Raw genomic sequence first — 27,126 nt, 5'->3', positions numbered from 1 at the left:
TAAGACACATATACTAAATAATTCAGTGTTCCAAGGAGAGAATTAGACAAAACAAAACTGGGTATTTATTTAGGTATCATAATGCTGCTCAACTGCAGACAAGGATAAAAAGCCATTCCTGCTTTAGAAGCAGATGTATCTGACCTCTGTAATAGGAATTGAATCAGTGCTGTCTTAGGCATCCAACATTTTTCATGGATCATTTGAGATAGATTTCTCTCAAAATGTCCTGGAAATACTTCTACTCTTTTCTTGTGCCTGACCAGGCATTTTCAGAGGATAGGATTTTATAAATTCCCTTTAATTGATTGTCCTTTCTTTCACTGCTCTGAATCTTGACAGCCAAGAATGCCACTGATGAAATATTCATCAGTAGTAGTGCAATGGTTTTTGATGCATAATTAAGTAGAGTACGTTTAAAAGCTGAGTTTTATGAATAAATACCCTCCAACTTAATAAACCTTGGGATGTAAATTATCATAAAATGTAAAAAACAAATGAAATGGAAATGTAATCTTTTTGTTTGCAATTTGAAAAAAAAATCAAAATTCTAAATATCATTCGTTAATGCAGCTGGGCAGAATGGGAGGACAAGTATAAGAGAGGGTGCTTGTCTTATCTTCGGATACCAGAGCTGATGAGAACATTGCCAATTTTTTTCATCTAAACTATCTCAGACTGACGAGAACATAAGAGTAAAGATTTAGATCTAGAGAAACTTGGAAGCCATTTAGTCATAGAATAATAGGAATATAGAGCTAGACGTGGAAGGAACTTCAAAGGCAACCTTGCCTGGGAGTTCTTCACCTTTTTTATTTCATAGATTCTTTTGGCAGTCCGGTGAAGACCACTGTTTCCTTCTCAGGATAACATTTATGTGCACAAAATTAAATACAGAAACTCAATTATATTGAAATACAATTATAAAAATATTTTTCTCTCCATGTTCATGGGAAATCAACTCTGAAATCTATCCATAGACAAGTCTGTAGATCTCAGGTTAAGCACTCTTGGCCTAGTTAAACCCTTTCATTTTACAAATAAGGAAATGGGGTCAGCTAGGTGATACAGTGGATAGAGTGCTGGCCCTGAAGTCAGGAGGACCTGGAGTTCAAATTCGACTTCTGACCCTGGGCAAGTCACTTAACCCTCATTTCCACCAAAAAACAAAACCAAAAGCAATAAGGAAACTGAGACCTATAAAGGTGAAATGACTTGACCAAGGTAATACAGGTAGTTAAGTAGCAGAGTCAGGTTTAAATCCAGCTCATCAGATGCCATATCCAGCATACTTTCTATTGTCACACCTGTGATTAAAACTCTCCAGAAAAGTTTGTAGACTCTCTCTCTCTAACTCACTTAAGAGATTAGCAATCCATACCATCAGAAAATTCTTCCTTGTATCTAGCATAAATCTGGAAAAGCTGGGTTCAAATACTACCTTTGATTTTAGAAGCTATTTGATTTTGAACAAGTCACTTGACCCTGCTGAGCCTCAGTTTCCTATCTCTAAAATGGGGATAATAATATCTATAGAACCTACTAGTCAGTGTTGTCAGGAAGCTTAAAAGAGATGATGTATATTAAGTTTGGCACAAAATTGCTTCTTCCAGTCTGACTCAGATTTTATCTCCTCACTTAAAACCTTTCTAATTCAAGTTAGCCCAAAATTCTTGTTACCTTCTGCACTCCATTTCCTGTAATTTCTTTGGGGTAGGAAACTTCTTCTATCAATTGATATGAACCACTGTTCTGCAATTTAATGTCTTGGAAGGATGTCTGAGGGAGCACCAAGAGGTTAAATGGTTTAGACTGAGTGACATAGCCTATGTCAGAGGTGGAATTTGAACCCAGGCCTCTACTCTGAAGTGGGAAGAGCATTCTACTGGGATTGGAGGTCTGTGTCCATATCCCTTCCCTGTCATTTTCTAGGTGTGTGACCTTAGGTAAATAATTCAATTTATTTGGGTCTTATTTTGTTCATCTCTGAAATGAGGGAGTTTGATGAGACAATCTGAGGTTCCTTCTACTTCAAACATCTAGCAAACCTGTGAATCACAAATTAATAATAATACTCAGATGGATCTGTTATCTCATCAACTCATATAGGCCTGTCCATCCTGTGAGATTCTTGTTCCACTTCACAGTGGGGTGCTTCCCTTGCTTTCTCCTGGCATCCTGAAGGTACCAGCGACATGAGGTGACTTGTCCATAGTCACATAGCTGCTAAGTGGTAGAGTAAGATTCGAAGCCAGGTTTTCCTAACTCTAAGTCCAAAGTGTTTTCCATCATCCTCGGACGCATCTATTGACATCCTATCTTGCTATTTAAATTTTCATTCATTTATGAACATTCCTCAGAGGGCATTATCTTGTATACACTATAGCTATACTCCCTTGTAGGTATCAAGCATATACAATAATGTTGATTTGGTTTTGTTTCTCCTAGGATTTGTAAATTCATATTCTGTTTTAAATACATACACACACACAAATACATTTGACCTTCTAAATAGGAAAACACTGGGGCTGGATAGCTTTTTCCCTTTCTCTCTGTCCCTGTCTCTCCTTAGCCCCAGAGAACTTGCCCTCCACTGACATAGACTTGAAAAATCAGAGTCATCTCTATGGTATGTTGAGGAATCAGAGGAAGGCTTTAGAGGAGTCTGCATTGAAAACAGGAAGAGCTTAATAAATGTTTTTTGAGTAAATGAATGATTAAAAACCTACTTTTGGATCATCACAAGAAGGAAGGAAGGAAGGAAAGAAATATTTATGAAGTGCTTACAAATATTATCTCATTTCATCCTTCCACCAACCCTGTGAATAGGTACTTTTGTTATTCCCATTTTTCAGTTGAGGAAACTGAGGCAGGCAGTGTTAAGTGTCTTGGCTAGGATCAGGTAAAATTTGAACTCAGGTTTTCTAGACTCCAGACCACTGTATCACCTAGCTCCCATCATTGGGACACATATTCTTAATTACAAAGTTTTCTCTGTTTTAAATATCTTTAGATATGTTTTCAATGAGTGTATTCCATTTTTTGCCTTGGGTCAGATTTTGAGTTCTCTTTCCTCCTAAAAACAAACAAAAAAAAGGGGGGGAGTTTAATTCGATCAAAATAATAACTAACATTTATAGAGTGTTTTAAGGTTTGTAAAGCACTTTACACATTTGGGTTTCACTAAAAATCCTGTGGGAAACTGAGGCCGACAGAGGTTAAGTGACTTGCTTAGAATCATACAACTACTAAACCTAAGAGGGAGGATTTGAAATGGGGTGTTTTGATTCAGGACAGAAGCTCTGTGTTAGCTGTTTGAGGACCAGTCTTTGCATACCTAGTACCTAGGAAAGTGACTTGCATACAGTAGTTGCTTAATAAATGTTTGTTGAATAATATATTTATAAGTTGGATTCTGTGTGCTGGTAAATGTTTAACAATGGTTCTCTGGGGGTAAAATGTATGCAGGATACACTTTAAAGTTTAATTTCCACTATTAGCATTTTCTTAAGTCTAGACAATCAACAAAACAACAAATCAAGCTGATTTCCTAGACTTAAAATGCTCATAGAGAAGATTTAGCAATGGGCTCGAGTTGGCTCCAGTCCATTCCCCCAGAGTTCTCCTGCAGCCTCTTAGAGAACCCCGCTTTTCCACCTCCCGGCTTTCAGGACCCGCAGCCCGACCTCGACCTACAAGTCCCAGGGTGCCTCGCGGGAGGCGTCCCTCCCAGCGCGTTCCCCCTCTCCCTTCGGCACCATGAATAAAGGTTCCGTTGTGGGCTCACTGCGGGCTGGTTTGTTATCGTCTGCGGGTGACGGAAGCCCGGGGGTGGGTGGGCGGCGTGCAGCCTGTGGGCGGGCTAGGGCGTAGCGAGGCTGGGGCTCTCCCTTCTCTCCACATTGGGGGGCGGGCAGAAGGGAGGCGGGAGGCCGGGCGGGCCGGCGGCCTGGGGCCGAGCCGCGAAGACGGAGCGGTCGGAGGAGATGGAGGGCGGCGGCGGCGGCAGCGAGGGTGGGACGTCCCCGCGCGGGAGCGGCCCGGCCTCGGGTCCCGGCCCCGGCCCTGGCGGCGGCCTCGGACTGGCTCGGGAGCTGGGCCGGGCCTTCGCCCACCACCGCCTCTACCTGAAGCGGCTGCAGCAGAACCTGAGCGAGACGCAGAAGTTCTTTGGAGACATCCAGTGCTCCTACGACTGCAGCTTCCCCCCCTTGTCCCCGGCCCCGGGCGTCGATGTCTCCGAGGCCGATCTGCACGCGGGTAAGGAGGGACGCGCCTCCGGGCCCGGGGACCAGCCGCGGGGGCCAGGCACGGAGGGAGGGGAGGCCCCGCGAGGACCGGGGATGCGGAGGGAGAGGGAGGGGGCGCCGCCGCGGGGTGGCTGAGGGGCGGGGCCCTGCAGGGTGCCAGGGTCAGGGGCGGAGGGAGCGCTGCGGGGTGCCAGGGTCAGAGGAGGAGGAGCGCTTCGGGGTGCCAGGGTCAGGGATGAGGGGGGCCCTGCGGGGTGCTAGGGTCAGAGGCGTAGGGGTGCTGCGGGGGCGGAGGGGGCGTTTCGAGGTGCCAGGGTCAGGGGCGAGGGGGGCCCTGCGGGGTGCCAGGGTCAGAGGCGGAGGGGGGGTCCTGCGGGATACCAGGGTCAGGGGTGAGGGGGGCCCTGTGAGGTGCTCAGTCAGGGGCAAGGGGGGCATGCTGGGGGTGGACCTGCAGTGTCTGGGTCAGTCGGACCCCCCACAGGCGTCGGGGTTGCCAAAGGATGATTTCCTGGGAGGAAGCAGTGTGGGGAGAGGGATGGTTGAATGTGGAAAGAGGAGGGCTGGGGGGTTAATCCAGCTGTGAGTTGGGGGAGGGGTGGGGGTGGGGGACTTGTGATGAACCGGAAGGAGGTGGCAGGGTGTGTAGGATGCCCCAAAGTGAAAAGGTGATTCGGTGGAGAAGTCAGTCGAGTAGCATTTATTGAGCACCCACTGTGTGCCCGATACCGTGCTAAGCTCTGGAGACAACAAGAAAGGAAAAGACCGCCCCTGCTCTCAGGGAGCACCCAATTTAGTGGGAAGGACATCGTGCGGACAACTCTGTCCAAACCAGGATAACTCCGGGGGGGAGGTAAGGGGGTGCTCTGGAAAGACTTCTTGGAGGAAATGGGACTTTGGGACTTGGAGGAAGCCTGGAGGTGGAGAAAAGGGGAGAGAGGAGGATCGGGGCGATGGCAGAAGTGAGCCAGGGCATTCGTGGAGATGGCAAGGAAATGGAACGAAGTTCAGTGGCCCCCAGGCTGTGGGCTGTATTGTCGAAGACGGAATGCAAAGTTTGGGCTTGGGGGAAGGTCATGTATACTTGAGAAGCTCCATGATCTTGGCTGTCTACTGGTGTAGATTGCGACCCATCATCCTTGACTTCTCATCCTGTGTAGTTCTTTTTGGTGGCTTCCATAAAGAGCTTCAACCAAGGTGTGGGAGGTCATCAGTTCTTGGGGCAGCTAAGTGGCACAGGAAAACCTCAGTTCACATCTGATCTTAGGCACTTCCTAGTTATGTGATCCTGGGCAAATCACTGAAACTCTCCAGTCTCAGTTTCCCCATCTGTAAAATGGGAATAATAATAGCATCTACCTCTCAGGGTTGTTGTAAGGATCAAATAAAATAATTTGTAAAGTATCTGGCATGTAGAAAGCATTGTGTAAATGTTAGCTGTTATTATTTACTGTTTTTAATATTTTGTAGATAATCAGTGCAGCACTTTCTCATTACACAACCTGAACACCTGATGCATTTTAGCAAAGGAAGTCTATTTGGTGCTAGTGAATTACCAAAAATTGTGCCTGGATTAGAAATTATGCTTTTTTTTTTTTGAGGAAAGTAAGACTCCCACTTTTTTTGTGTGTTTGTGACCCCCTTTGGTATGTTGTCGTCTCCCTTTAGAATGTAAGCTCTTTGAGGGCGTAGACTCTTTCTTTTTGCTTACACTTGGTATCCTCAGAGCTTAGCACAGTGCCTAGCATATAGTAAGTGATTAATAAAATCTCCCTTCTTTCCTCCTTCATTTCCTTCCTTCCTCCCTCCCTTCCTCTCTTCCTTCCTTCCCAACCTGACTCCTGAGCTGCTTTCTTAACCCTCCCAGTACCAATTTCTTCTCTGGACAAAAATGCAAAGACCCCAAGGCACTTAAACATCACCAGAGTTTTCAAGGGTATGGTCTTCAACCTTTTTCTAGTTTCCCTCAGGACTTGAAGTGGGGAAACTGACCTCCTTTCCTCCCAGGATTTGTTAAAAACAAACTTTTAGTTAAAAAATAACTGAATAAGTTCTTTTTCTTTTTTTGCTTTTTGGAGGGCAATTGGGGTTAAGTGACTTGCCCAAGGTCACACAGCTAGTTTTTGTGTTAAATGTCTGAGGCCAGATTTGAACACAGGTCCTCCTGACTCCAGGGCCGGTGCTCTCTATTCACTTCACCCCCTAGCCACCCCTTGCTGAATAAGTTCTATAGATTGTACTTAGTTGTACCAAGAATAACAGCCAAGTAGCCTGTAAATTTAGGAGCCGATAGCATTTGACAGAGAAATGGCTAGCTAGATTCTTAGGTTGTATTTCTTAGTAGTATGCCTGCTTTGGTGGTACCATGTTGTACACATGTCATCCATGTGTGTAAGGGTCTAGAGTTAGGGGTGAAAGCTAGAAGTTACCCAAATGGTCAGATGGTAAAATTTTAGACCAGTCCTGAATAATCCTCTTCTGTTTGACTTGCTGGTGTCTGTGACAAGCTTAGTTTATACTTGATGGAGAATATTGTAGAGGAGGGGATAGTTGTGGGGTTGTAGTTTTGACATCTTTTGTTCAGAGCTTTGCTGATCTGAAAATGGATGTAGAGAGAACTGCTATCTTCCTCTGCTTTGCTCTGTGAAGAAGTAGGTGGCAGGAAGGCCCAGAGGAGAATGTGTTTTATTTTTGAAGTCCTCCAGAGAAGAAAATTCCACAGCCTTTTTAGGTTTCTTCTTCACTGGGAAAATCTTCCTCACAGCTCATTTAATTCAATTCAACAAACATTTATTGTAGTCCTTCAAAGTGCCAAGTGCTAGGACTACAAAGATAAAATGGTCCCTGCTCTCAAGCAGTTTATATTCTCTTGGGTAGAAACAACATGTATGCAGATAGTGATTACCATAAATAAAAGTCATGGGGATGATCACTAACAACTGGAACACTCAGGAAAGGCCTGGAGCCCAGCTCTAGAGGAAGCTCTAGAAAGCTCTAGGCAAAGATGATGGAACAGAGATTTCTGCCCCTGGGACAGAGGCTGTATGAAGGTGTACTGGTGGCAGGAGATGGGGAGAAAGCAAGCAGGCAAGTTTGGCTGGAATATAGACTATGTAAAGGAGAATAATAGGAAATCAATCTGGAAAGATAGGTTGGAGCCAGATGGGTAGGGCTTTCAGTGGCCTCACAGAGGAATTTGTATTTTATCTTGAGGCAATAGGGAGCCATTGCAACTTTGGCAGCTCTGGTGAATGGGTTGGAGAAGGAAGAGACTGAATACAGGATGACCAGTTATTAAGGCTATAGTCATATTTCAGACTAGAGGGGATGAGAGTCAGAAGTAGCCTAGCAGCTTTGTCAGCGGAGAGAAGGGATAAGTGCGAGAAATATTGTGGAAGTAGAACCAACAAGACCGGACCTGTGTGGGTTGAGGGAGGAGGATTTGAGGAAGATTATAAGGCTGCAAATGTAGGTGGTTAGGATTGTGATAGCCTAGAAAAAAATGGCAGTTAGGAAGAGGAATGGGTTTAGGCCACAGGGATGGGGAATCTGTGGCCTTGGCCACATATGGTATCGAGGCCCACAGGTTCCCCACCCCTGGTTTAGGGGAAAAGGTAATTAGTTCTGTTTTGAACTTGTTGATTTGGAGAAGTGTGGAACTCAGGAGAAAGATTTGGGCTGGGCTGGTAGCTTTGGGAGTCTTTTCCATAGAGATGATGATTGAATTAATGGTAACTGATGAGATCATCAAATGAGAAAAGTATAGAGAGAAAAGAGAAGAGAGTTCAGACAGTTGTGGGATATGGATTCATAGGGGACTGGACCTAAATGATGATCCAGCAGAGGAGACTGAGGAGTGATCATACAGGTAGAAGTAGAGAACCAGAGAGGGGAGTGTCAAGAAACATTAGGAGGGAGTTAGGATTCAGGGGAGGGAGGGTGGCTAATGGTTAAGTGCTGCAGTCAAGAAGCATGAGGACTGAGAAAGGCCGTTGGATTTAGTGATTCAGAGAACACTGGTGACTTGGAGTCAGCAGTTTTGGTAAATTGTGGATCAGAAGCCAGACAGTAAAGTGTTTAGAAGTGAATGTGGGGGTGAGGAAGTCAAGGCAACAAGTATATATAGTTTTTTCCTAGGAGTTTGGCTATAAAAGGGAAGAGAAATAGTGTGATACTTAGTCCGGTAGGAGCAAGTGAAGATTTTTTAAAGGATTAAAAGATTTTAAAAGATTGAAATTTTAAAAGATTTAAAGTCATGTTGGTAGGAAGCAGAGTAGAAGTGCTCAAATGAGGGTAGATTAAAAGTTAAGGTGGGCAAGTTCATGTTGGACCTGAAGTCCATTTCCCCATTATTTGGAAGGGTGACTTTAGTTTTCAAAATTGCAGTTCAGAAAATAGAATCATCTCTAGGAGTAGAGGAGGTGGGTGGTGGGAGGAAGTGATCAAGGTATGTGAACCTTTGTTTTTTCCTTTTAAAAATACAGTTTAAGAGAGATATATATGTCTTACTAGTTTTCTCTAGGGAACTTCATTATGGATTTAGCATTTGAATATTAGGCCTCCAAACTCTGGAATCTTCCATCTAAATACAAAAGCTTGTGGTGGTGGAGAAAAGGTGGGACCAGAGCTGTTTAATTTTGTTTCCCTGATAGAAGATATTCATTTTAGTTTGTAGAGTTATTTGTGACTAAGAAAATTCTGTCAGTTAGTAACCAGGCATTTGTTAAATGTACGACAGGTGAAGTGCTAGTGTTGTGGATACAAATAAAATGAATAAAATAATCCTGACTAGAATGAAGTTAAAATTCTAAAGGTAGGGGAAGGGGAAGAAGGGGAACAACAAGAACATCCCCCCCCCCGAAATGTAGTGTACCCAGATAGAAGTATAGAATGGTAGAGTTAGACGAGTTTGTCTAGTCTGACTCTCATTTTACAGCTGAAAAAAACGGAGGCCTAGTGTGGTGAAGTAACCTAGACTTCAAGTCCAAGGTCTCTGACTCCAAGTTCAGTGCTCATTCTGTTAACACTTTACTTCAGATGAATGTGTGATTTTTAGGCTGTCCATTTATGACTCTAGAATACTGTGTTAGATAAAGAATCCCTGTGGGAGAATTTATGAGACACCTAGATTTTGTTTCCTTTCCCTTTGTAAGGTGAAGATCAGTTCAACTTATAGTCTTAGTTTTTCTCTATGAGGTTGTGTCCATGCAGAATGACAAACTGAGATGTTAGGAAACTTACCATTCAATAACTATCCAGCAGACCTCTGAGAGATTTTAACCGTTCTCTCTGGGGTGGAAAAATGCATATAGGCATTATGTACTATGTTACTATGTATTAGACTTGCTGAGGACAAACTGGAACTTTGAAATGATTGACATGTAATAGCAATAAAAATGCTATTTATGTAACATTTTATACCTTTATGCTACTTTAAACTAGTGCCTATCACAGAGCTTAAAATAAAAGCAATAAAAATGCTATTTATGTAACATTTTGTATATTTATGCTACTTTAAACTAGTGCCTATCACAGAACTTTGCATGTTGCCTAGGCATTGAATAAATGCATGCTAGGGAAGGAACACAAAGGGCATAAAAGTGATGTTTCCCTCTTAATATGATCACATTGTAACATACTTCAGGATCTGAGTAGAAAGTTTAGAACATAGATATTATTTTAGGGATAAAAACCTCTAGTTCTCAGAAGCAGCTTGGATAAGTGGGTAGAAAAATAGATTGGGAGTGCGTCAATGGATAGGGTTTTTTTTTTTTTCAGTTTCTTTTTACCTCTCCATAAAGAGGAAGTGATGGCCTAGGATGCTGTGGATGATCTTGGCATCCTAAGTGTCTAAATAAGCTCTAAGAGCTCCACAGCACCTGCTTCAGCTGCCTTCCATGGCCAATGGAACAAGTTGTTCTCATCTGCCCGTTCCACCAGGGGAAGTCTTCAAATGCTTGGGTTAGACACCCCCCCCCCGCCCCCGCTCCCCTACCTCCCCCTAGCTCACCAATGGGTTTGAAGTCTGTCGGTTACCTTCAAACTGGTTTAGCCCACTGGACTTTGATAGTTCTGGAAAAGAGGGTGAGGATGAGGCTGACTACTTTGTGCAGCTCTGCCTCACTTAAATCTGATTCCTGAAGCAGTCAAGACATCCTGTGATGTCACTGGTCCTCTTTGAAACAAAGGACAAATTATGCAAGAGGAGGGCATTTATCTTCTAGATCACCTATACTTGCTAGGGTGAGGAGGAAAAGGAGGGGAATGAGGCATAGAAGGCTGTCTAAAGAGACTGTTGTGGATTTGTAGAGACCTCAAAGACTAGTTTTAGGTTTAAAACTATATAGATGAAAGCAAGGGCCTGCAATAGAAAATTAATAATAAAGAAGTCTGGCATCATCTTTTTAATTTTTTTTTTATTTTTTGGGCATCATCTTGTCAAACTAGTGCAAGGAGCGATGAAGGTTAGAGTGAGCTGGAACCTTTGGGGAATCATTGCTAAGGCCATTAATATGTAGTTTGTTTTTCTTGTGTTGGGGATAAAAGGAGGCTCAGAGAAAGAAATGACTGCTCATTAGGGTGGGTGGGATGATGATAATTGTCAAGAAAGAGAAGGCAGCACTATTCACATTTATTTTATTTCTGTTGCCTTTCTTTGTTAAGGAGAATAGAATGGCTGATACAGAGCTGAATCCCAGGATAATAGGGAAAGTAGTAAGGAAGTGCCTAGTCACCTTTCTGTCCTGTCCACGGGATCTAGATGCAGATGTACCACATCTCACATGGCTCAGAGTGATTACTGGGAGTAATCTCTGAAAGACTGGAGAACAGCAGAGTTGCCACTGGTGCAGAGAAAGGATAGAAGACAGTGAGTTAATAATAAAAATAGCATTTATGATCCCTTTAAGGTTTGAAAAGTACTTTACAAATATTACTCTACAGACTTTTAAACCAGCAATTCTGACTTTGATTCCTGGCAAAATTTTGAGACATACCACGAAAGGGATGGTAGGTAAACATCTAGAAAAGGAAGGAATGACTAGAAAGAGCCAACATTGTTTTTATAAAGAACATGTCATTTCAGACTAACCTCGATTCCTTTTTTGCCAGGGCTGCTAGAAAGGTGGATTAGGGGAATGATGTAGATATAGTTTATTGGGATTTCAGGAAAGCATTTGATAAAATTTTTCATGCTATTCTTATGGACCATGTTTAGACTTGATGATAGTACAGTTAGGTAGGTTCAGAACCTGTTAGATAGATGAACCCAGAGAGTACTCAATGGTTCAGTTGTCAGTTTTGAGGAGGTCTGTAGTGGATGACTCAGGGATCTGGTCAGTCTTTGGCTTTGTGCTACCGTGTTTCCCCGATAATAAGACACTGTCTTATTATTTTTTTGGACAGAAAAACACCAGAGGGCTTATTTTCAGGGGAGAGCTTATTTTAATGAACATTGACAGCAATTTTAATAAACAGGTAAATGTGAACAAAAAAATGTACCTTTATTCAATAATGAATTCAATAAAGAACAGGATGATGTGCTCACTGCTGCAGCTCTGATTGGATGCAGCTCGGAGCACGGCGTGCGTTTCACGGGGGGGGGGACGACGGTGCATACAGAGGGTACCGTAATGTAGCGTGTAGCGCAGGGATCACCTTCACTACAGTAGCAATCTCAATAGGGCTTATTTTCGGGGGAGGGCTTATTTTAGAGGAATCTTACACAGTAAGGGGAGGGCTTATTTTCGGGATAGGTCTTATTATCGGGGAAACACGGTATTTAATGTTTTTCTTAGTGCCTCAAACAGAGACATGGACGGTGAGCTTATCAAATTTGCAGATGGCACCAAATGTGGAGGGCTAGTTTGGCATGATTCAGAAACATCTTGATAGGTGAGAATGCTGGACTTGAATTTAATAGGGAGAAGTGTAAAGTCTTATACTTGGACACTTGGTTTAAAACAGTCCATCTCATGAGTATAAGATGAGGAGGTATGACTGAACAGCATTTCACCTTAAGCTCAAAAGGTTTTACCAAATTGCAAGCTTAGTATGAGTAAACAGTGTGATGTGGCAGTTTAAAAAGCCATTGTCATCTTAGTCTGCATCCAGGGAGGTAATGGTCCTGTTGTATTCTGCCCTTGTTACCCAACATATGGAATATTTTCTTTAGTTCTTGGCATTACATTTTAGGAAGGACATTGATAAGTTTAGAAAGTGTTCAGAGGAACATGGCTAGGGCATTGAAAATACTTGGGATCATGTCCTGAGTTAGTCAACATTTATTCAGTACCTACTGCATACCAGGCACTGTGCTAAGCCCTGGAGAAAAGGTAAGATAAAAGATAGCTCTTGCCCTCTAGGAACTAACAGTCTAATGGGAGAGACAGCATGCAAACCACTATATACAAATAAATAATATACAGGAAAATTGGAAATAATAGAGGGAAAGTGCTAGAATTAGGGAGGATCAGGAAGGGCTTCCTGTAGAAGGTGGGATTTTAGCTGAGACTTGACACGCCAGAAGTCAGAGATAAGGAGGGAGAGTTGGGAGATGGAGTATCTTGTTCCAGGGACAGCAAGGAGGCGAGTGTCACTGGATCACAGAAGGTGGGGTTGGTGTAATGGGAGCCACTGGAGTTTGGGTCATACTTGTGTTTTTAGTAAGATCACTTTGACAGGTGAGTAGAGGATGGACTGGAGTAGGGAGAGACTTGAGGCAGGCAGACCAAGTAGCAGGCTGTTGCAGTTTTCTTCTTGTGTGACATGATGAGGGAGGGCTGGAACCAGAGTGTGGCTTTGTCACAGGAGGTAGCAGTATATGTGAAAGACATTATAAAGAAAAGGTCAACAGGACTTGGCAACAGATTGGATAAGGGGGTGGGAAAATGAGGAGTTTAGGATGGCACTTAGGTTTGTAAACCTGGGTGACTGGGAGCATGGTGGTGCCCTCAGCAATAACACGGAAATTAAGAAGAGGAGAGGGTTTTAAGGGAAAGATAATGAGTTCAGTTTTGGACATATTGAATTTAAGCTGTCTTTGAGATGTTCAGTGTAGTCATTTGGAGATGTGAGACTGGAGGTTATCAGAGAGTTAAGCACAAGAGATAAGTGGATCTGAGAATTATTAGCATAGAGATGACAGTTGAATCCTTGGGAGCTGATGAGATCACCAAATGAAATAGTATAGAAGGAAAAGACAGCCAAGGACACCTGGTGTCATCTTGAGGAAGATCCAACAAAAGAGATTAGAAGAAACAACCAAGTAGGGTAAGAGGAGAACCAAGAAAGAGTAGTGTAACAACCCCAGAGAGAAGAGGGTGCTTGACAGGGTCAGAGTCTGAAGAAAGGTCAAGGAGAATGAGAATTGAGAATAGGCCACTGGGCCATTGGTAGTTTTGGAGAGAGCAGTTTCAGTAGAATTATGAGGTCAGAAGTGGATGAATGTGGAGAGTTAAGAGAGTTAAGAAGAGAAGGAAGTAGAGGCACCTATTGTAGAAGGACTTTTAAAGGAGTGTAGCCACAAAAGGGAGGAGACATGGGGGGAACAGCTAGCAGGAGTAGTGGATGGATAAAGTGAGGATTTCCTGAGGATGGTAGAGACATGGACATGTTTGTAGGTAGTAAGGAAGTAGCCAGGAAAGATTGAAGATAAGTGAGAGAGGAGGATGAAAGAGGGGGCAATTTGCTTGGAAAGACCAGATGGAATAAGATTGCTTGTGCTTGTGGAGGAGTTAGCAAGGGGAACTACCTCCTTATGTGAGACAGATGTGAAGGAGAAAATAGGCATCTGGGTGATTGATGTAAGATGAGCAAGAGGGAAGAAAAGGAAGTTTTCAAATGAGTAGATGAAGGAATTTGGAATATTTTTCCTGGAGAAGAAAAAATTTAGGATAGGACTTGACAGTGGATGACAGTTGAAACAAAGCAGATTTGGGCTCTGTGTAAGAAACATTTCACAACAATTCACTTAAATCCAAATAAAGTGACTTGTGAAAGTAGTGGGGTTCTTCTTGACACAGCACTTCTAGGCCAAGGTTGGATGATGGTCTGTTGGGTCAAGAATAGATTCTCATTCAGGTGCAGGTTAAACCAGATGACCTTTGAATTGGTTCCTTCCAGCTCTGAGATTCTGTGATTCTCACTGAAGTATTAAAGCAAGGGTGTTGAGCTCTTCTTCAGAAAGAAGGGATAGGGTTACAAAGTGACAGAGATTGGAATATCTTTTGTTATTTTGAGGACCTGTAGGGAATCTTGGTATTGTAGTTTATCTTAATCATGATCTTGGGTTGAGGAAATTAGGATTGCTTAAAAGTACATAGTCTCAGCCAGGCAGTCCATGTGTGTTGTAAAACTCTAAACTATATTATTTATAGAAATCAATCAATCTTTTACTTTTCTTCTGATGAAATAACTATGATAGTTGTCATCACCACCATACCATCATTGTCATCGAACTTTTAAGTGTACACTCCAAAAAGAAGACTAGAAAAACCTGGTCTCTGTTTTCTAGAGGCATTTGGCCTAAGCCAGATGTAATATATAGAGGACAGATATCAGAAACATGAAGCCAAAACACAATTACATAGTAGACTTTTTTTTAAACATGAGATTTTATTTATTATAATTTGCCTTTGAAGAGTTCGTTGCAGTATCACTTCAGTTCAAATTAAACTCTTTGTTGCTGCACAGAATAAAAACTGGAGTATAGAATTTGAAAGAAAGTAGAAAAGATGTGCAATGTACTTAGATAGAAACTTTGATTTCCTCGAAATTTGCTTTTGAAAATACTTTGAGGAGCCAAGATGGCAGAGTAGAGAAGCAGGATTTCCCAGGTGGCTCTGGCTCCCACCACCTCCAATACATGTAAAAAAAATGACTCTAAACAAATTTTAGAGCTACAGAACCCACAAAGTGACAGAGAGAAACAAATCTCCCACCAAATGCAGCCTGGCAGGCCGGCAAGAAGCATCTATTGCATTGTCCTGGGAGCCAAGCACAGTCCAGCATGAGCTGCCCGGTTCTGGCCCCAGGCCGGCCCCAACCAGCGGCAGCCAGAGCAGACTTCAGGAGAGTGAAACACCAGAAGCTGTGGTGGCTTCCAGACTTCTCAACCCATAAATGCCAAAGTAAAAGGTCAGTGTGGAACTCTTTTGGAAGAGGGGGTTGGAAGAGCATGGTCCAGCCCCTACCCCCAGGGGTGAGAAGTGGCAGAGGCAGGGCAGCTGTAGCTACTGCTTGCAGAGCTCCTGGCCTACAAATTGTAGGGGGACCAAGTGACCATTCAGAGGGTAATTGCTCTTGCTTCAACCTGCTTAGATCTGGTTCGCCGTCTTGGGTGGTAGTCCTGGGATTTGTGGCCAGTGTGCCAGAGCTTGGGAGGCTGCAGAAAAGGGTGCCCTCCTAATAGATCCGGCAGTTGCAAAATCCCCAGCAATTTGGGACAAAGCTCTCTCCATTCTGAAAGCAGAGTTCTACTGTGGTAAAGAGCTCAAAAGTCAAGTAATTGATTGGCAACATGAGCAAGCAGAGGAAACGAAATCCTACCATAGATTCCTCTTTTGGGGACAAAAAGGATCAAAGCATGGAACTGGAGGAAGACAACGAAGTCAGAACTCCTGCATCAAAGCTCCCAAGAAAAATATGAACTAGTTACAGGCCATGGAGAAGTTCAAGACGGATTTTTTTTTTTGCTTTTTGGAGGGAGAAGGCAGGGCACTCAGGGTTAAGTAACTTGCCCAAGGTCATAGGGCTGGTAAGTGTGATCAAGTGTCTGAGGCCAGATTTGAACTGAGGTGCTCCTGACTCCAGGGCTGGTGCTCTATTCACTGCGCCACCTAGCTTCCCGATCAAGAAAGATTTTGAAAATCAAGTAAGACAAGTGGAGGAAAAATCGGGAAGAGAAATGAGAATGATGCAAGAAAATCAAGAAAAGTGAGTCAACAACCTGACTGAAGAAAATAAGACCTTAAAAAATAGACTAACTCAAATGGCAAAAGAGGCCCAAAAAGCCAGCGAGGAAAGAATGCCTTAAAAAGCCGAATTTGCAGACGGAAAAGGAATTTCAAAAACTCACTGAAGAGAATAATTCCTTCAAAATTAGATCGGAGCAAATGGAAGCTAATGACTTTATGAGAAATCAAGATACTATAAAACAGATCCAAACAAATGAAAAAATAAAAGGCAATGTGAAATATCTCATTGGAAAAACCACCAACCTGGAAATAGATCCAGGAGAGATAATTAAAAAATTATCGGACTACCTGAAAACCATGATCAAAAAAAGAGTCTAGCCCTATCTTTCAAGAAATTATCAAGCAAAATTGCCCTGATATTCTAGAACCAGAGGGTGAAACAGAAATGGAAAGAATTCACTGATCTCCTCGTGAAAAAGATCCCCAAAAGAAAACTCCTAAGAATATTATAGCCAAATTCCAGAGTTCCTAGGTCAAGGAGAAAATACTACAAGTAGTAAGGAAGAAACAATTTGAGTATTGTGGATATGTAATCAGGATAACATAAGACCTAGCAGCTTCTACATTAAGGGATTGAAGGGCTTGGAATATGATATTCTGGAGGTCAAAGGAGATAGAATTAAAACCAAGAATCACCTACCCAGCCAAACTGAGTATAATGCTTCAGGGAAAAATGTGGTCATTCAATGAAATAGAGGATTTTCATGCATTCTTTTTTTTTTTAATTTTTGGAGGGCAATTGGGGTTAAGTGACTTGCCCAAGGTCACATGGCTAGTTTTTGTGTTAAGTGGCTGAGGCTGAATTTGAACTCAGGTCCTCCTGACTCCAGGGCTGGTGCTCCACTCACTGAGCCACCTAGCTGCCCCTTTCATGCATTCTTGATGAAAAAACCAGAGCTGAACAGAAAATTTGACTTTCAAATACAAGAAGCAAGAGAAGCATGAGAAGGTAAACAGGAAAAAGAAATCATATGGAACTTATTAAAGTTGAACTATTTACATTCCTACATGGAAAAAAACAATAATCATAACTCATAAGACTTTTTTCAGTATGAGGATAGTCGAAGGGAATATATATGTATATATATATATATATGTATACATACATATATATGTATAGGAGGGTGTATGTGTGTATAAATATATATGTGAGTGTGTGCATATGTATGTACATGTATACATAGAGGGCACAGGATGAGTTGAATATGAAGGGATGATATCTAAAAAAATAAAACTAAGAGGTGAGAGAGGAATATATTGGGAAGGAGAAAGGGAGAGATAGATTATGGTAAATTGTCTCATAAAAGGGGCAAGAGAAAACTGTTATAATTGAGGGGAAGAGCAGGAAGGTGAAAGGGAAGGGGTCAACCTTACTCAGATTGAATTTGGCTTATGGAGGGAATGACATACACACTCAATTGGGTATCCTACCCTACAGGAAAATAGGGGGGAAGGGGATAATAGGAGGGGTGATAGAAGGGAGGGCAGACTGGGGGAGAGGGTAGTTAGAAGTAGACACTTTTGAAAAGAGACAGGGACAAAGGAGAAAATAAAATAAGTGGGGGGCAAGATAGGACGGAGAGAATTATAGTTAGTCTTTCACAATATAACTACTATGGAGATGTTTTGCGTAACTACACATGTACCTGAATTGCTTATCTTCCCAGTGGGGGTGGGTGAGGAAGGAAGAAGGAAAAAAAAAATCTGGAACTCAAAATTTTAAAAACAAATGTTTAAAAAATATTTGTTTTTTTTCACATACAACTGGGAAATAAGATATACAGGCACTGGGGTATAGAAATCCATCTTGACCTACAAGAAAGTTAGTGGGGAATGGGGGAGGATATGAGGGAGAACAGATCACGGGAAGGGGTATTCAATAGGCTTGGTATTTTGGGGAGGGGAGAGGGGAAGTATGGGAGAAAAATTTGTAACTCAAAATCTTGTGGAAATGAATTTTGAAAACTAAAAATAATAAATTGGGAAAAAAGAAAATACTTTGAAGGAACACATGAAGGTCAAATGGAAAGAGCATTATGGAGTCAGAAAACTTGGGGTTTGAGTCGTTCTTTGGTATTTTATACCCAGGACTTCAATAATTATTTGCTTATATGTAGCAGATCTTATCAAAGAATTTTATCTAGTTTACAAATAGCTGTCATTTTCTTTTGTTAGGCTGCAGTGGTTGTATCTTGTAGCCATGGTGGTGATGAAACTAGAATGGTGTTGTGGCCATGACTTTGCCGTGAATATAAAACCAGCTCCTCTGTGCATCTTAAGGTTGGGGTTGTCATATATTACATTGTGATTATTATTCCTGTTTATTGCTATTATTACCTTGGATTTATGTAGCACCATTTTTTCCTTTCAAAGTATGTTCCTCTTTTAAAGGTGTTATTGATATTTTTTGTTTTTATGTCATCTTTCTTTCTGACGATCTCACTTCTCCCCTCAAACAAGTAATCCCTTGTAGGAAGATATAAAAAAGAAAAGAAAAAAATAATAGTTTAGCATAATTAACCGGTACATAGATCAAGTATGAAAATACATTTGGTAAATTCAGGAGACTGGGATGTATTTCTTCTGAGTTCTTTTCAGTCTTAGCACTATGATCTTATGAATTTTGGAGTGGTCAATCAGTACTCATCATCCCTTCCTTACCTTTGCATGGAAGGGAGGCGGTCACATTTTCTATTATCTTCTTTGGTGGCCAAACTTGGGTGTTATGATTACCTAGCATTCAATTATGTAGCACCTCTAAATATTAAACAGATCATTCCCTCTCCTTCCATACTGAGTGTATGCCTTGGGGGAGGGGCAAAAGAAATTTCTCCTATTTATAAGTAAGCAGAGGTCTAGAAAGGATCAATGATTTTCCCAAGGCTGCAGTCAAATGAGATGGTATTTGTAAAGCTCTTAGCAGAGTGCTTGGCACAAAGGCACCTATTAATACTTATTCCATCCTCACTAATCAATAAGAGCCAGAACCAGGTCCCCAGACTCCAATTCTAGTTCTCTGGCAGTAGTTTTTATTTCCTTGTTCCTTCCTTCTTCATTCCTTTCTTAGCTAAAATTATTATTCCTACATAAAGGCATAAAAATGCTCACTGACAGCAGAGAGAATTTGTTAGTAATGAGTGTTAGATTTAGAGTCAGAAAACTTGGCTTCAAATTCTGGTTCTACCATTTGCTTTCTGTGTAACTGAAGTTGTCAGTTTACCAATTTGGGCTATAGTTCCTCCAGTTGTAAAAGATGACTTCTTAGACCTTTGCTAGCTCTAAATTGTATGAAGGACTCACAACCTAGGACCAAGCAGCTTGCCAGAGGACCATAATTTACTTCAATGGAAAACTTTGTTAGACTGCTGTGAGTATAGTATGAGGCTGTCTCTCCTCTGGACTCTTGGTGTAATTTCTACTTCATAGCCTGTAGGGAATTGAAGACTTTATCTTGCTGAGCTTGCTGCAGCTTCAAGCTCCCTGTGAGGAAATGACCTTCGAAAGCACAATGGCTCTTTGCTGCCTTTCCCTTTCTAATCTTCCTTTCCCAGGATAATCTGTTAGCCATGGTTCAGGTTAGCCTTTATTCCTCCATCAAAAGAGACTGGATAATTATTTCTATTTTCCTGCAAGAGAAAAAGGAAAACCCACCCTTATTAAAAGCTTTGTGATATGGTTAGTTCACCCCTGCAAAATTTTCCAGAGTCATAAACTATGAAAATTCTGCTTGACTCCCAAATTTGCTTTTGTTTAATTCACATTTGGCAGTTTCTTCTGCCTTTCCATATTCTAGAGCTTCCTTTCTCATGAAGCTAAGGGAATCAAAAATACTGCCTGTTGTAGAATCTTAAAGTTCACTGCCAAAAACAGATTCCCATGTGTAAACCAAACTTCGAGGAAATTGAAAGTTAAGGTATGTATTTTACCTTAAACTTAATTTGTTGCATGATTTCCTGTAGGCTTTGGTACTATTTATTTCTGCTTATTTACATGGCTTATAGAAACTGGAATGAAATAATATATATGAAGTGAATCATATTGCTCTTTGATTACAAAGATGATATTCTTTAAAATTTTGTTATGAATATAATAGCTATCAACAAAAACAAACATATGTAAAATAAGGAATAAAAATAAACATAACCCCCTTTTCATCTTACAAAGAAGTAGCCAGATAAATGGGGAACAAAAAATGTATTTGCTCTCTGTTCCCTTCCAAGTCTATCTAAAGTTGCATTACTTTAAAAAAAATTGTCGTCAGTATGTAGATGGTTCTGATTCTGCCATTATTGCTTTGCATTGCTTTATGTAGGTCTTATTTCCTTATATTCTTTTTTACTATTTTTCTATTTACTATTTTTTTGGTCTTTATTAATTTGTTTACTTTTAGTTTATAAGATTCATTACCACGATTCCTTGAGATTAAAATTTTCTCCCCCCCCCCCCCCCCCATGGCAGCATACAATCAAGTATAGTATTTGCAAATACTTTCACATTAGGCACTAGTCAGGTTATAAAGAAGGATTGTAACAGATGGAATGAAGAATTGGGAAAGAGGAAGCAAAACCAAACAAGAAAACGAAAAAGAGCAGGTAGTTTGCTTCAGTCTGGGTTCAATATCAGTTCTTTCTCTGGATGTAAACATCTCTCTCCATCATGAGTCTTTTGGGGTTGACTTATGACTCTGGATTGCTGAGAAGAGTCCAGTTTATCAAAGTTGGTTGTCACATGTACGTTGTGTCTGTAATTGTGTACAAATTCCTCCTGGCTCTACTCTTCTCACTTAGCATCAGTTCATATAAGCCTCTCCAGGTAAATATGAAGTCCATCTGCTCCTCGTTTCTTTTTGCACAATAGTATTCCATAACATGCATATACCACAACTTGTTCAGCCATTCCCCAATTGATGGGCACCCCTTTAATTTCCAATTCTTTGCTACAACAAAAAGAGCTGCTATAAATATTTTTGTACATGTGGGTCTTTTTCCCACTTCTATGATCTGTTTGGGATATAACCCTAGAAGTGGTATAGCTGGGTTAAAGGGTATGAAATTATTTATAGCCCTTTGGGCATAATTCCAGATTGCTTTCCACAATGGTTGGATCAGTTCACAACTCCACCAGCAATGCATTAGTGTTCCAATTTGTCCACATCCTCTCCAGCATTTGTCATTTTCCTGTTTTGTCATCTTAGCCAATCTGACTGGTGAGATGTGGTACCTCAGAGTTTTTTTGATTTGCATTTCTCTAATCAATAGTGATTTAGAGCATTTTTTCATATGCTTATAAATATCTTTAATTTCTTCCTCTGTAAACTGCCTGTTCATATCCTTTGACCATGTGTCAATTGGGGAATGACTTGTATTCTTATAGATTTGACTCAATTCCCTGTATATTTTAGAAATGAATCCTTTATCAGTGACATAGGTTGTAAAAATTCTTTCCCAATTTTCCACTTCCCTCTTAATCCTGGTTACATTGACTTTGTTTGTACAGAAGCTTTTCAATTTAATGTAATCAAAATTATCCATATTGCATTTTTATAATGCCTTCTAATTCTTGTTTGGTCATAAAGTTTTCCCTTCTCTACAAATATGACAGGTAAACTATTCCTTGCTTTCCCAGATTGCTTAGAGTATCAGCCTTTATACCTAGATGCACCCATTTAGACTTGGTTTTGGTATATGGTGTTAGATAATGGTCTGTGCCCAGTTTCTGCCATACTATATTCCAGTTTTCCCAGCAGTTTTTGTCAGGTAGTGAGTTCTTATCCCAAAAACTGGGGTCTTTGGGTTTATCAAACAGTAGATTACTATAGTCATTGACTACTGAGTCTTGTGTACCCAATCTATTCCATTGATCCACTACACTATTCCTTAGGCAGTACCAAGTAGTTTTGAGGACTGCTGCTTTACAGAACAGATTAAAATCTGGTATAGCTAGTCCACGATCCCTAGTATTTCTTTTCATTAATTTCCTTGATATTCTGGACCTTTTGTTCTTCCAAATGAATTTTGTTACTATTTTTTTCTAGCTCTATAAGGTAGTTTTTTGGTAAACTGATTGGTATGGCACTAAATATATAATTTAATTTAGGTAAAATTGTCATTTTTATTATATTAGTTCGACTCAGCCACAAGCAATTGATGTCTTTTTTATTTTAAGCAGTTGGGGTTAAGTAACTTGCTCAAAGTTACATGGCCAGTTATTTCTGGGTGTGGTGCTAAGTATCAGAGCCTGGATTCGATCCCAGGTCATCCTGACTCTGGGGCCGGTGCTTTTACTCACTGAGCCACCTGGATGCCCCTAAGCAATTGGAGTTAAGTAACTTGCTCAAGGTTACACGGCCAAGTGTTTCTATGTGGGTGCTAAGTGTCTGAGCCCGGGATTCGATCCCCATGTCATCCCGACACTGGAGCCGGTGCTCTTAACTCGCTGTGCTACCTGGCCGCCCCTTTCCAGTGTTTTTAATAGGAATGGATGTTGTATTTTGTCAAAAGCCTTTTCTGCATCTATTGAGATAATCATGTGGTTTTTGCTAGTTTTATTGTTGATATGATCAATTATACTGATGGTTTTCTTAATATTAACCATCCTTGCATTCCTGGAATAAATCCTACCTGATCAAAGTGTATTATTCTTGTGATAAGTTGCTGTAGTCTTTTTGCTAATATTTTATTTAAAATTTTTGCATCTATATTCATGAGGGAAATTGGTCTATAATTTTCTTTCTCTGTTTTATCTCTTCCTGATTTAGGTATCAGGACCATATTTGTGTCATAAAAAGAATTTGGTAGGACTCCTTCTTCACTAATTTTCCCAAATAGTTTGTAGAGTATTGGAATCAATTGTTCTTTAAATGTTTGATAGAATTCACTAGTAAATCCATCTGGCCCTGGAGATTTTTTTTCCTAGGGAGTTCACTGATGACTTGTTCTATTTCTTTTTCTGAGATGGGGTTATTTAAGTAATTTATTTCTTCAGTTAATTTGGGCAACCTGTATTTTTGTAAATATTCATCCATTTCACTAAGATTGTCAAATTTTTGTGCATACAACTGGGCAAAATAATTCCTAATTATTGTTTTAATTTCCTCTTCATTGGTGGTAGGTTCACCCTTTTCATTTTTGATACTTATAATTTGGTTTTCTTCCTTCTTTTTTATCATATTGATTAAGGGTCTATCAATTTTATTGTTTTTTTCATAAAACCAGCTCTTAGTTTTATTTATTAATTCAATAGTTTTCTTAATTTCAATTTTATTAAACTCTCCTTTGGTTTTCAGTATTTCTAATTTAGTATTTAATTGGGGATTTTCAGTTTGTTTTTTTCCTAGCTTTTTCAATTGCATGCCCAATTAATTTACCTCTCTTTTCTCTAATTTATTCATGTATACACTCAGGGATATAAAACTTCCCCTAAGAACTGCCTTTGCTGCATCCCACAAATTTTGGCATGTTGTCTAATTATTAATGTCATTCTTTAGGATTAAATTGTTTAGTTTCCAACTGGTTTTTAGTCTGTCTTTCCATGGCCCTTTATTGCATATAATTTCTATTGCATAATGATCTGAGAAGGATGCATTTAATATCCTTACTGTATAGAATTGTGAGTTTTTTATGTCCTAGAACATGGTCAATATTTGTGTATGTGCCATGTACTGCTGAGAAGAAGGTATATTCCCCATTCAGTTTTCTCCAGAGATCTATCATACCTACTCTCTCTAAAATTCTATTCACCTCCTTAACTTCTTTCTTGTTTATTTTGAGGTTGGATTTATCAAGCTCAGAGAGGGGGAGACTAAGGTCTTCCACTAGTATAGTTTTGCTGTTTCTTCCTCTAATTCCTTTACCTTCTCCTCTAGGAATTTGGATGTTATACCACTTGGTGCATATATGTTGAGTAATGATATTGCTTCATTCTCGATGGTGCCTTTTAGCAGGATATAGTTTCCTTCCTTATTTCTTTTAATTAGATCAGTTTTTGCTTTTGCTTTTGCTTTATATGAGATAAGGATTGCTACCCCTGCTTTTTTTACTTTAGCTGAGACATGATATATTTTACTCCAGCCTTTTACTTTTACCCTGTGTGTATCCCTCTGTTTCAGATGTGTTCCTTGTAAACAGTTTATTGTAGGATTATGATTTTTAATCTATTTTGCTATCTGCCTCCATTTTATGGGAGAGTTCATTCCATTCACATTCACAGTTATGATTATTATCTGTTTCTTTCCTTCTATCCTATTCCCTCCCCTGTTAATGCTTATATTTTTTCTCCCCTTCTCCCTTCCCCTCCTTAATAGTTTTCCTTTTGACTACTGCCTCCCTCAGTATTCCCTTATCAGCCCCCCTCCCTTTTCCTCTCCTTCCCCCTTACTTCTTCCCTCCCTACTAATCACCCCCCTCCTTTTGTAGCCCTTTCCCCCTCTTACTGCCTGTAGGATATTTTTATACTTAATGAAGTATGTTATTTCTTCTTCGCACCAAGAGTGACAGGAACAAATCTCATGTGAAGTTCCTCTCCCTCCCCCTTTCCCTCTAATATAATGTTTTGCATCTCTTCTCCATAGAGTCCTATGCTTAACTGATTGTTATTCCCGTCTTTCACCAGACCCAACGAGGGAAAAGCTCATATAATACTCATCTCCCTCTCTTCTTTTCCTCTGCTATATCATTTTTATGCCTCTTTGTGTGGCACAATTTACCCTTTTCCATTTCATTCCTCTTCTTCCATTGCAGTCCCTTTGTAGCCCTTAATAAGATTTTTTTAAATCGTCATTTTGTGTAATTTATACTCATACCCTCTACTTGTGTATAAACAGTTTGCTCTTATTAAATAACAGGGTGTGTGTGTGTGTATTTTCTCCTTGTTTACCTTTCTATGTCACTCTTGCATCTTATAATTGGAGGTTGAATTTTACCACTGAGCTCTGGCTTTTTCATTGGGAAGGTCTGGAAATCTGTTATATCATTGAATGACCATCTCTTTGCCTGGAAGAATATGCTCAGTCTTGCTGGGTAGGTGATCCTTGGTTGTAACCCGAGCTCTTTTGCCTTGCGGAAAATTGAATTCCACTGCCTCCAATCTTTCAGTATAGAGGCTGCCAAATCCTGTGTGATCCTCACTGTGGTTGCTCGATATTTGAATTTTTTTTTTCTGGCCATTTGAAGTATTTTCTCTTTTATCTGGTAGTTCTTGAGTTTGGCCACAACATTTCGAGGACTTTTCAATTTGGGATCTCTTTCAGCAGGTGTCCTGTGGGTTCTCTCGATTTCTATTATACCCTCAGGTTCTAGTATCTCAGGGCAGTTTTCCTTAATGAGCTCTTGGAGAATGTTGTCCAGGCTCATTTTTTCATCATGATTGTCTGGTAGGCCTATGATTCTCAAATTATCTCTCCTGGATCTGTTTTCCAGGTCAGTTATTTTTCCATTGAGATATTTTACCTCTTTTTCTAATTTTTCATTCTTGTTGTTTTGTTTGACTAATTCTTGGTTCCTCATAGAGTTGTTTGTTTCAATTTGGTTGATTCTGGTTTTTAGCAAATCATTTTCCTTGGTTAATTTTTGGAGCTCTTTTTCCATAACATACACTTTTCTTTTTAGAGAGATGTTTTCTTCATTATAATGTTTTTCTAATTCTGCAATTTTGATTTTAAAAGAATTATTCATTTTGTCTTCTATCTCTCTCATTTGGTTTTCAAAGTTCCTTTTGAGCTCATCTAGGAGAGCTTTCTGTGCTTGGGATCCATTCCCTGTTGATGTTTCAGCTGTGGGTGTGGAGTCCACATTGTCTCCCTCTGAGTTTGGTTCCTCCCTCTGAGGATAGTAGGACTCCAGAGTCTTTGTAGTCTGCTTTCTACCCATTTTGAGGCAGGGCCCTAGCCATGCCCTTCCTCTAGGGTTCCCAAGCCTTTACTGTTGAGGGTTTTGCCCTGGGGCAATAGTTACTATGTTTTCAGGGTCAGAGTGAGGGGTTGGAGCAGGCTGGATTCACTCTGCCATCCTTGTCCTTGGAGGTCCTGATAGAGGCTTTTAAAAAAATTTCTGGGCTATGGAGTAGTAGTTCCAGGAGTATTTGCTATCCTGGACAGGGGCCCTGCATTTGGTTCTTACCTTGTTCTTTCCAGTCTCAGCCCTTTGGTGAAAGGCCTGGTAGTGGCCCTTGTGGTTGCTGGGACAACTTGCCCCCCTCGTAGGTCAGGCCTCCTCCCAGCCTGTCCCTGCACACAGCGCCGTTGCTTCCTGGCCTGCCCCTGCACACTCTATTTACTTTTTTTTTTTGCCTTCTTTTGGAGGGCAATTGGGGTTAAGTAACTTGCCCATGGTTTTATGGCTAGTTTCTTTGTGTGGGTGTTTAGTGTGTGAGGCCGGAACTGAACTCAGGTCCTCCTGACTCTGGGGCTGGCGCTTTACTCACTGCGCCACCTAGCTGCCCCTTTTATTTACTATTTTTAATGATATCTATTTCAGTGATGGTGTCTATTATTTTTCACATGAATATACCATGAATTAATTCATCCTTTCTCCATGTTGAATGTAGAGGTTATTTTCAGTTGCTTTGACAAAATAGTTGTGAATATTTTTATATAGATATATAGGTCCTTTTGGGTGATCTTTAAATGATTAAACCGTACCAGTGGAATCATGGGTCTAAGGGTATAATTAGTTAAGTGAAACTTATTGTTTATTGCCTCAAAAATTCATCCTAGTTTATGATCCTACTAACTATGAGGCCTCTTTCTTTGCATCCTTGCCAAGATTTTGTCCTTTGGGGGCTAGTTTGCTATTCTAGGAGGTGGTACAAAGATGCTTTTGACTTCCAATATTATTTTTGACTTATTTTTTGAGTGATGAAGATGCATTTACACTGGCCCATACATATACTGCCACTCCTGTTGC

The 27,126-nt window shown here is 40.6% G+C and overlaps 1 protein-coding gene across 2 annotated transcripts in view; it reads left to right on the top strand.

Annotated features, from left to right (window-relative positions):
• Nucleotides 1–3,971: 3,971 nt before the first annotated feature.
• The window catches only part of DSTYK (dual serine/threonine and tyrosine protein kinase), a 66,585-nt gene continuing 43,430 nt past the window's right edge, over nt 3,972–27,126 (top strand). For both annotated transcript variants that reach the window (XM_069074664.1, XM_069074663.1), the window contains exon 1: nt 3,972–4,260. In XM_069074664.1, the coding sequence (XP_068930765.1) occupies nt 3,987–4,260 (274 nt within the window). In that variant the 5' untranslated portion in view covers nt 3,972–3,986. The remainder of the gene's footprint in view (nt 4,261–27,126) is intronic.

Source organism: Petaurus breviceps, unplaced genomic scaffold (genome assembly GCF_028583685.1).
Source record: "Petaurus breviceps papuanus isolate PSGF00001 unplaced genomic scaffold, PetGlider_PUasm1.0 90895, whole genome shotgun sequence".
Taxonomy (NCBI): Eukaryota; Metazoa; Chordata; class Mammalia; order Diprotodontia; family Petauridae; genus Petaurus; species Petaurus breviceps.
Note: the sequence above shows the minus strand (reverse complement) of the source record. Positions and strands in the feature narration are given on the sequence as shown.